Source organism: Camellia sinensis, chromosome 2, assembly GCF_055761805.1.
Source record: "Camellia sinensis isolate YWXY chromosome 2, ASM5576180v1, whole genome shotgun sequence".
NCBI lineage: Eukaryota > Viridiplantae > Streptophyta > Magnoliopsida > Ericales > Theaceae > Camellia > Camellia sinensis.
Genome location: NC_138962.1, coordinates 64,961,358 through 64,972,566, shown reverse-complemented (window position 1 = coordinate 64,972,566; position 11,209 = coordinate 64,961,358). Strand labels below are relative to the sequence as shown.

General features: G+C 33.1%; 1 protein-coding gene across 2 annotated transcripts; it reads left to right on the top strand.

Moving 5' to 3' along the window:
* Positions 1-643: 643 nt before the first annotated feature.
* On the top strand, positions 644-9,591 carry LOC114314212 (disease resistance protein RUN1). Of its 2 annotated transcripts, none has more exons than XM_082914656.1 (6): positions 644-883; positions 4,603-5,002; positions 5,840-6,938; positions 7,018-7,464; positions 7,573-8,493; positions 8,593-9,591. In XM_082914656.1, the coding sequence occupies exons 2-6, from the start codon at positions 4,887-4,889 to the stop codon at positions 9,226-9,228; spliced, it is 3,219 nt and encodes a 1,072-aa protein (XP_082770782.1). In that variant the 5' UTR covers positions 644-883; positions 4,603-4,886; the 3' UTR covers positions 9,229-9,591. The 2 variants fall into 2 exon arrangements, with proteins under 2 accessions (XP_082770782.1, XP_082770781.1); XM_082914655.1 differs by having other exon boundaries at positions 649-883; positions 4,428-5,002.
* Positions 9,592-11,209: the final 1,618 nt, after the last annotated feature.

Sequence of the window (11,209 nt, the reverse complement as noted above, 5' to 3'; positions counted from 1 at the left end):
TTTGTATTTTTTAAAAATAGTTTTCGATCTCAGAAAAGTATAATATTTTATATGTTATTTTCAAATCAGTCTAGTATGTTGGATAAAAATTTTAAAATTAAATGATGAGTACTTATTTCATGAAAATTTGGGGATTGATTGGTGTTCAGTTTAATTTATAGTAAAATTTTGTTGTTAAATTTTGAATGTTTAGACCCATGACTTCGATTCAATTTGATTTAAATTTGTTTATGACTCATATTTAACTATTTGATCCTTTTAATTGTGTGATTGATAGTGACCCTTTTGAGTTATTATTATTTATTATATATAATTATAATATATATTTAAAAATTGAATTTATAGTCTGTATCATACAGTGAAAAAAATTATATATATTTTGTAGTGAATAAAATATTATATTTTGTAGTGTATAAAAATATAATATTTTATAGTGTATAAAAATATAATATTTTATAATATACAAAATATTATATTTTATAGTGAGAAAAATTATATCATTTTATAATTTATGTTATAAAATTTTGAAATATTATTACCAAAAAGAAAAAAAAAATTTAATTTGAAAAAACCAATTATGAACGCACAACCACCAGCCCCCCCCCCCCCCCCTATCCCTTTCCTTCTTTCATTTTCTTTCCTTGATTTGTTTTTGGACAGAGGGCTCTCCCCTCTCTGACCGTCTCTTTCTCTCCCTCCATTGTTGCTTAATCTTTATTGTTGCTTAATCTTTGAGCTTTGTGTAGGAGTCTTTACAGTGAGATTTTACAAAAGTTTTGTAAATAAAAGTGAGAGAGCTCGTCGTACTCTTCGCAACGGTAGTCTCGGATTCATGATCAGACAAGCTTTGCATTTTCAGATTTGCTTTTCTTCATATTTTGAGGTAGAGACTTTCTTCATATTATTGCTTTAAATTTATATTAGGGATATTTTGAAAAAATATATCATTATAGGAGTTATTGTGTATATATTGTTATCAGATTTTGTTTGAATAATTTTTGGAAGAAAATCATGTTGAAATGTTAGGAATATTGGTATCTTGAACTTTATTTGGGAAAATCATCTTGTGTTTATAATTTTTGTTAAAAATCCAAAATTAAATTTTAATAGTTGTATGCTTGGTATCTACATCATGTTATGATTATATAATTTATTTTGAGAAAAAACAAATAATGTTGAAATATTATCTCATCTTTGATTTTGGAATTTATTTTTGAAAAAAATAAATTGATGTTGATGAATATTGTTTAAGTTGTTAAGTTGGAATTATAGAGTTATTTTGGGATTAAAAATCTTGAAAGTGTTGAATTCATGGTATTCTATTAATGGTGATATATTGATGATTAAATTTGTTTATTTTTGTGAAAGTGAAAGATATGAAATGTGGACTTTTGAACTCACAACTTTGAAAATGTTACTTTTGGGCATATTTCATAATTTTTGATATAAATATATATCATGCTGATTAGTTAATTTTAAAAAAAGTTGTGAAATTGTTATTGGTAGAGAATTTGGGGGAAAAAATAACTTTTTAAGTAGCTTGGCATGAAATATGGTTATGTTTAAGAGATGAGACATGTGAAGTTATGTTTGGTATTATTAATTTGAAAAATTTTGAATATAATGAACTTACTAATTTAATGGATTAAATTAGTTTGGTTAATATTTTATATTCTTTATGATTAAAAGTGTGTTATTGAGATTATACCATAACTTTTAATATAATATGATGAAAATGGTAATATTCAATAAATATGAGATTTGGTGAAAATCATATTGGTTATCATGGTTGAGATAGAACAAAGTTGATTGAAAATTTTGTATGAGTCAAAACAATTGAGAAATTGATTATTAGTTTTACTAGTTAGAGTATGCTAATATGTTATTTTTGTACGTCAAATTCATATATGAGATATTTGTTTTGTAAATTGAGGGTTTTGTTAAATTAGGAGTTGATTACCTATAATCTTGCTATTAAATGTATTTTTTGTATATAAAATTGCATGTGGGTATTTGAAAGTGAGAAAGCTCCAATTTGTGAAAGATCCTAAATGTTAATGTTTTGGGAGTTGTTGGATTATTTGAAAAAGATTATGTTTGGTTTTAAAATTGTTGAGTTTGATGGAAAACTATATAAGTTTTGAAAGTTTGGCTTTAAAAAGTGGAATATGGATTGTTTCCAACTGTTGGGAATCAAGAGGGATTCCAAGTTATGGTTGTATGTTGGATTGTACATTTATGTTGTTATCTTTTAATTAATGCATTAAAGATAACTATTTTGGCTATTGGTGGGGGATAGTATTAATTGTTGTAGAAATTGCATGAGAATTAGGTAAACGGAAACTAATTTCTCATACACATTGCATGGAACATTGTTGCATACTTAATCATTGGAAATGAATTGTTTTGAGAAAAGTGGGTGAATACTTTGGTGAATCTAGATAAGAGATGTGGTTACTTCAAATTAAGTTGGCTTGTGTGTCCATCGTGAAAGTCCTAAAAATCGCGCGTATACATGGGTGCCGATCCTGCAGACAAAATTTCCGTGAAATAGCAATAGTAGCACTTGTATAGCCTACGTTCACATGGGTGCCAGTTTATGGGTTCCTGCGGACAAAATTTCTGTGAAACGTTATGTTTGATAGAGATTCCCAGTGTGTGTATTTATCGCCTGTTTTCTGCTTTGAAGAAAAGACATGCATATAAGTCGTATTATAAACTTTGGCATCGCATTAGTTTTGAAAAGAATATCTTGTTGACATTGAAGTATGTTAATTTATTGGTAATAAAATCATAAGGTTATGGCATGATATGACTTTATATGTATTTGTTTGGTATCACTGTATCGTTGGACCCGCATGTGTTTTAATGTTATTATATGAGATTGTTTGGTGAGCTAGTGGCTTGCTCACCCCCTACCTGTACATGTGTACAGGGAATGTTTTCAAACTTGAGGATCAAACAATAGGTTTTACCTTGACATGGTTATAAAGTGATGATAAGTCGCAGTGCTTTTTAATTGTTTCTTTGGCTGAGTTCTATGTTTTGTAAAGGACAATGCCCTCTTATTTGTTGTAAGCCTTCGGGGAATTTTGTTTGTAAAAGAATATGTTATATTCAATGTAATACACAGAAAGTGGGTTTATGGTTTCATTCATGGTATTTTTTATTTATTTATTGTTTTTTTTATGGACTTGTGAAAAGTAAAGAAAATGGTTAATGAAAAAGATTTTTTTATAATTAATTGAGTGATAATGAAGGTATTTTTCTAAAACCTCATGCTTGGATTATTTAATTTCCGCCTAGTTGATCTTTGAAAATCAGGACGTTACAAGGAGACTCACCAAAGGTATCCTCATTCACTGGTATCCTCAGTATTTTCACTAGGTGTTTTGGTCCTAGTGTGCTTTGTGCTTTACATATATATTTCGTGGTACTTTTCAATGGCTTAATTATATTTATGTAGACTTATTCATTGCTAAATCCACAATATAAAAGACTATATCCACAGTCCAGTGGGCCCCTACCGTATAAGAGAGGTTGTAATGGCTTTGCATTTCGAAACCCTCATTAAAAGGTGTTGTTTGAGATAAATTTGTTGGCCCATTATGCTGCCTTGTTTGAGATAAAAAGTTGGGTGAGCTGTTAGGAGTTGCTCAACTTTTGCTTTCTTGGTACCCATATCCAGGGATTCATGGTTGGTAGATAAGATGAAGTGATAATTAGTTAAAACAAAACAAGAGTTGCACCAAAAAACAGAGGGAATAGTTGCTAATGCATGCTAGACACATGGGGATTCATACTAAGATTCATAGTTTTTATGAAACCCTAAACCCTAGAGAAGCTTGCTTGGTACCCAAATCCAAGGGTTTTATAGTTGGTTGGTAGATAAGATGATGTGGTAACTAGTTAACAACAAAACAAGAGTTGCACCAAAAAACAGAGGGAATAGTTGCTAATGCATGCTAGACACATGGGGATTCATACTAAGATTCATAGTTTTTATGAAACCCTAAACCCTAGAGAAGCTTGCTTGGTACCCAAATCCAAGGGTTTTATAGTTGGTTGGTAGATAAGATGATGTGGTAACTAGTTAACAACAAAACAAGAGTTGCACCAAATAACAAAGGTAATTTCTAATGCAAGGTAGGTACATGAGGATCTGTACCAAGACTAGCTTTATTTTTATTTGTTTCTATTTTGATGGCTACTTGTGTTTTCACATACTGCCCACCTCATGTAAAATTCATGAACATAATGCCGCACCTCGCATAAAATTCATGAAATCGTATGTTACTTTACATTTTCCATGTAGCCTTGGTTTCTATTTGAAACTTCGTTGGCATTGTTTGATCTAAATTTGTAATGCCAACAACATTTGTTATCCATTTTTGAGATATCTTATACATACAATGGTGCCTTTGCAGACTGAACATACAAGTTATTAATTCATATAGTAGAGCGTTGTCTTTGTTCCTAGACTACTGCTGTGAAAGTCCAAAAAGCCTGCCTCATCATCAATGCTTCGGTTTTCTTATCACGTTTTCTTGAGCTTTAGGGGTGAAGATACCCGCAGGACATTCACTGATCACCTTTACACAGCTTTAGTGCATGCAGGGATCCACACGTTTAGAGATGATGACGAACTTGAGAGAGGAGAGGATATTGAATCAAACCTAAAGAAGGCAATCCAACAGTCAAGAATTTCAATAATCGTCTTGTCAAAAGACTATGCATCTTCTAAGTGGTGCCTTAATGAACTTGTGAAGATACTTGAACGCAAGAGAACTGTCAATCATATAATACTTCCTGTATTCTACCACGTGGCTCCATCCCATGTCAAGAACCAAACAGGGAGCTTTGCAGAAGCATTTGAAAAACACAAGATGGGATTTGAGGCAGAGACCGATGACAGAAAACAAGAGAGGCTTGCAAAGGTAGAGACATGGAGGGAAGCTCTGAGAGAAGTTGCGGATTTGCCAGGGATGATCTTAGAAGATGGGTACGTAATTTTCTCTAACTTATTTATTAGGCACCATCCTGATCAAGCAAACAGATGTTATTCAACAAACAAGTTTATTCACTTATCTACAATCAAGATTTCCAATCTTATTAACAGGACACAACCCTTATGAAAAGGTGTCTACATAGGCCATGCGATACTGTCTATTTGAACAGAGACTAGATATTGAAGATATCTTTGTCTAAGATTTGAAATTCTATGACTCAAAGAGTACTACTCTTTTGCATTAGATTAATAAACACAATCAAAACTCTCTTTTTTTTTTTTTCAAAAGTTCACATGCATTTTAATTTTTACTAAAAAAATTGTCTATTTTCTATTAACTTTGCAAAATCAAACGGTGTTCAATGCAAAATAAAATTCTCGCAGTAGAGTGTCATTTTACATGGACAATCCCAGGGTTAGGCATCTCACCAGGAAAAAAGAATGATACGATTTACAAAAAAAGAGTTGGGAAAAGTTTATTAAAATTAAAAAAAAGTAAATATCATAATTATTGTGAAAAGAAAAAGAACCTATTGCCTTAAAAATTAATCGGTCAAGTTGGAGTTGTGATTTTTGTACAAACTTAGATTTTCCGTTGATTTACTTTTTTTATCAAAAAATATTTTTCATGTAATATTAACATTTAAATTGCATGAATTTAGTGCCCAGAATTAAGAATCGTGACATTTACTTAATTTTGTTTGCATTCAAGTTATAGTGGCTAAATCTAATCATCATGATTTTTTATTTTTTGTTTACATTTAAATTCTTATTTGATTTTAACTAATGACATGGAAACTTTGATATTTCCTTTTTGGTTGTTGTTTGAAGGCATGAGTCAAGATTTATTCAGAAAATTGTGAAGGAGATTGCGAATAAATTGAATCGCAGAGTCTTGAGTGTAGGCCCCTACCAAATTGGAATTAATTCTCGTATAGAAGAGATTAATTCCTGGTTACAAGATGAGGCAACTGTTGTTGGCATTGTGACGATATGTGGGATGGGTGGGATAGGGAAGACAACCATTGCCAAAACAGTTTATAATCTTAACTTCGACAAATTTGAAGGTAGCAGTTTTCTTGCAAATATTAAGGAAATATCAGAACAACACGATGGCTTGGTTTGTTTGCAAAGAAAGCTACTTCAGGATATTTTGAAAGGGAAACAGACAAAAATTCGCAGTGTTGATGAAGGTATTAGTAAGATCAAAGGTGCTATATGCTGTAAAAGAGTTTTTCTTGTGCTTGATGACGTGGATGAAGTGGAGCAATTAAATGCGGTACTCATGATGCAAGATTGGTTTTCTCCGGGAAGTAAAATTATCATAACAACTAGACGTGAGCGGTTGCTAACGGCACAAAAACTGTGTAAGGTACATAAGGTTAAGGAGCTAAATGATGATGAATCACTTGAGCTCTTCAGTTTGCATGCCTTTCAACAAGACCATCCAATTGAAGGTTACGTGGAGCACTCAAAAAGAGTAGTGCAGTACTGCAGAGGGCTGCCTTTAGCTCTTCAAGTTTTGGGCTCTTCTCTATACGACAGAAATATAGATGTGTGGGAAAGTGCATTAAAGAAATTGGAAGCAATTCCTGATAGCCAAATCCTTAAAAAACTTAAAATAAGTTATGACTCTTTAGATGACCATGACAGAAATCTATTCCTAGATGTTGCTTGTTTCTTTGTTAGAAAAGACAGAGACTTCATTATTTCAATACTAGATGGATGTGATTTCCACACAAGAGTAGGGATTGACAATCTCATTGATAGATGCCTCTTAACAATTGATGAAAATAACAAGCTAATGACGCATCAGTTGCTTCAAGCCATGGCACGAGAAGTAATACGACAAGAGTCACCTGAGGAACCTGACAAAAGAAGCAGACTGTGGCATCATAAGGATTCTTTCAATGTATTAATTGAGAAAAGTGTAAGTACTATGCTTTTCACATCTACTTGTATGTTTTTATGTTGGTGTGCATACTTACATGGTCCTTTATTTTTTCTAGGGGACCGAAACAATTGAAGGTCTCATCCTTAACATTCATGCATCAAACCAAGATAACTTATCCTGGGGGGTAAATAATTTTAAAAGACACCATTCTGGTGACTTTCTTGATGTGTCAACAATGCTCTATGAAGGTCATCCATCAAAGCGACGTCGTCTAAGCTTCTTGTCTCGCCTCCCCATATATTCTACCTTCATAGATTCATTTGTCACATCAAAAGACGTAAACATACAAACTGATGCGTTTTCAAGAATGTGCAAATTGAGACTACTTCAACTCAGTAATGTACGGCTCACAGGTCAATATGAGGTATTTCCCAAGAAATTGAGATGGTTGTGTTGGCGTGGTTACCCTTCGAAATATATACCCAATGAGTTTCCTTTGGAGAGCTTGGTTGCACTTGACATGCGCTATGGCAGACTGGAAAGATTTTGGAGGGGAACAAAGGTATAACATTAGTTTATTATTTTCCTTTTTCCTCTCATCTTTCCTTGTTTCAAATTTTTGGGGTTTACTATAAATATTCATTAAATTTAATTCATTTTCTTATTATAGTTGCTCAAATTACTGAAAATCCTCAACCTCAGTCATTCCCACCGGCTGACCAATACCCCTGACTTCTCAGAAATTCCTAATTTGGAGAGACTAATTCTTAAAGATTGCACAAATCTGATTGAGGTTCATGAATCCATTGGAGAATTACGGGGACTTGTTTTGTTGAATCTAGAAGACTGCAAAAGACTTAGGAAGCTTCCACAACAAATTGGTCACCTGAAATCCCTTAGAAAGCTCATCATCTCTGGTTGCTCAAAGCTCAATCAGTTCCCTATAGAGTTGAGCAACTTGGAATCTTTGACAGTGTTCCATGCAAACAGAACTGCTATATGTCAATCACTGTCAACCACTGGCAAGGACAAGTTGTGGTACTCATTCTTTTGGCCACGGATATTGAAACCAGAGAAGTGTCCAAATTCCATCAATTTTCCATTGGCTTCCTTATCACGCTCCTTAGTAAGCTTAAGTCTTGCGTACTGCAATCTACCAGACGATGCCATTCCTAGGGATATTGGTGGCCTGTCCTTGTTGCAAAGCTTGAATCTGACAGGGAATCCAATTTGTAGCCTACCAGATAGCATCAATTGTCTTACTATGCTCCAATCACTTCGTTTAAATAGTTGCACTAGACTCCAATCCCTTCCAGAGCTTCCAATGAGTTTAAGTGACTTGGATTTACACACATGCGAGTCTTTAGAAGTGGTAACAAATCTACCAAACCTGTTGAGATCACTGGACTTGCTTATAAATCTTTGCAGCAATCTAGTTGAAGTTCAGGGATTGTTCAAGTTAGTACCCATTGTAAACATTGATGTGGAAATGATAAACAAATTGGGATTGTTCAACTTGGATGTCATAGGAAAAGTTGAGGTGGAAATGTATAATAACCTGACACTTACAAAAAGGAAACTTCCCCTCCAGGTCTCTCTCTCTCTCTCTCTCTCACCCACACCTGCAAGCATGCACATCACACACATCTCTTTCAAGTGCTAATTAAATCATTTAACCTATATGGCACAGGGACTCTATGAATTTAACATATTCAGCACTTCTCTTCCGGGAAGTGAGGTTCCAAGGTGGTTTAGCATTACGAGCACAGGGTCCTCAATTTGTTTTAAAGTGCCTTCACATCCGAATCTTAATATCCAAGGTTTGAATGTTTGTGTTGTGATTGCAACTGCCGAAAAAAGGTCCAATGATCCAAGAGATGAGCACTGGAATGAGTTTTATATTAAAACCAGTAACAAGACGAAGGGTTTGAAATGGGTCTACAGCCCAACAATCATGGGCCTTCCAAATGGAAGAGGCTATAAAAACATGACATGGTTGAGCCATTGGAACATTGGGAATCAATTGGAAAGTGGTGATGAAGTGGATGTTTCAGTGTTTCTGTGGAATGCAGTTGAGCTAAAAAACTTTGGCATTCATGTTGTGTATGAACAAGAAAAGAAGGGTACCCAACAGATCACCGCTCCTCGTCAAAATGTGATTGATCAAGATTTATCAGCATATCAGGTAAGAACGGGCATGTACTTCCTTTGCCATCATGATTTTGATATCCAGCAAAGCTTCTCAAACGATGATGAATGGACTACAAAGGGCTGGTATGACTTATTCTTTGGAGACTCTTTACCACCCAGAGCTGAGTTACCCTGACCAACATAAGGCAAATCCTTAGCCTCCTTGTGATGTAAAGATGCTAGAGGCTACTATGAGGCAGATGCCAAGCTTCCAAAGAGAGCTTTTGCAGATGATAGTAGTCAGAGGAACATGCAGAAGCAATGGTGGTTCCAGCGCTTGAACATGGGCTTGTGCATCCAAACAAAGCAGAAGTCAACTTGTTCTCTATGCACCTGTTGTATTTGCTGATAAATACTTATTGTTTGACATGTCTTCCAATCAGTGTGAGTCTTTGTTTATATTAAATTTATTCTTTTGGTCAAATGTGACCCTTAATTGGTTTGTCACGATATTAGCACTTTATATATAATATATACGAGTAAGTGAATACGTGTGTAATTTAGATAAGTAAGTATAAAAATAAATAATAAATAAATTAAAATCATAATATGTATATTGACTAAATGATAAGAGTGCTCTTAATAAAATTCAAGGTCTTGGATTCAAATCTTGCTCACAACTTTAAATAATATATTTTTATTTTAAGGCAGAAAAATTTGTCACGTGGTAGAAACTTCAAATAATATTTTTTATTGTAAGAGAAGTCACAACACTCTTGAACACCAAATCAGTGCTCACATATATAATAGTATATATATATATATATATATATATATAGAGAGAGAGAGAGAGAGAGAGAGAGAGAGAGAGAGAGAGAGAGAGAGAGAGAGAGAGCAGTTACGATTGTTAAGAAAAATGAATATACTCTTTAGTCATTTTTTTGTTAGGAGTGTAAATAGATTAGATTGGTTCAGTTTTAGAGTAAACCAAGAATTGAATCGTAAGAACTGGTTTTAGAAAAATTAGAACCATAACTGAACCGTTAAATTGTGGAAAAAGACCAAAACCGAACCATAAAAATCAGTTTGGTTTGGTTTGGTTCGGTTCAATTTTACGGTTCTATAAATTTTATATAACAACAAACATGATATATATTTTATGTTAGTAAACAAATTAATGATAATTAATTTGGTTAAGTTAGTTCGAGTTTATCAATTTCACAATGAATACTAGTGTTCAAATCTTATAAAAGACTTTTTATATTTTAATATTTACATATAAAAATATAAAAATAATAATAATAAATAAAGATGTTAGGGTCTGGTTTGGTTCAGAACCTCAACCAAAGCTTAGGAATTGGCAACCAGACCAATTTAAATGGTTCCACCATTTTCAAAACCAGAACTGGAACCAGAACCGAAACTAATTAAAACCAAACCAAACCAAACCGGCAGCTTAGACCGGATTGGATCGGTCCAATCCGGTCCACTCCGGATTGGACCGGATTGGATCGGTTCCACCATTTTCAAAACCGGTTTTTTTTTTTTGTACACCTCTATTTTTTGTATTGTTGCTAATTAATTTTCATAAAGTCTGTACTTTTGGTTGTGAGCTTTGGGTGAGTCCATGAGTAAGTTTAGAAGTTGAATAATGGAGACTTGAAGCTAATAATGTGATTCAAAGGCAACACAAACTTCTTCAAAGTTGTAAGGTAAAATCATGTATTTCATTAGCTTATATTTCTGAGTTCAAAAACGTAGATAATTTAATTTTTAGACCATATAATGCTATATTACCTAGTGAGCTTGACTTTTCAAGCCCATAAACTTGGTAAGATGAATTTTCATAATATTGATTTTCCTCAACCTAAATTCATAATATTGGTCATAATAATGAAAAATAATTTTGTTGTTGAAATTGCGTTATTTTGTGTCCATTTGATATCAAAATCTTTACAGACTGTAAAATTTAACAGCTTTTTGGGGTTATTCTATCCCTCTAAACGGTGTTGGCTAAAAAAACAGCGCTTGGTAGTTGTGTAGAGTTTTTCTTTAATTCACAAAAACCTATATTATCTTTAGTGTTTTTGCTACTTCAAATGATCGAAAAACCTTTGATATACATGATGTAGCGCATGCTATTTGCACTATTATCTTGTTTGCATAATTTTTAATTT

Bases quoted from the DNA above. Each gene is read 5' to 3' on its own strand.
- LOC114314212 (XM_082914655.1), top strand. From the start codon at position 4,521: ATGCTTCGGTTTTCTTATCACGTTTTCTTGAGCTTTAGGGGTGAAGAT. The intron at 6,939-7,017 runs GTAAGTACTATG...TATTTTTTCTAG, and splicing joins ATGTATTAATTGAGAAAAGT to GGGACCGAAACAATTGAAGG. The intron at 8,494-8,592 runs GTCTCTCTCTCT...TATATGGCACAG, and splicing joins AAAGGAAACTTCCCCTCCAG to GGACTCTATGAATTTAACAT.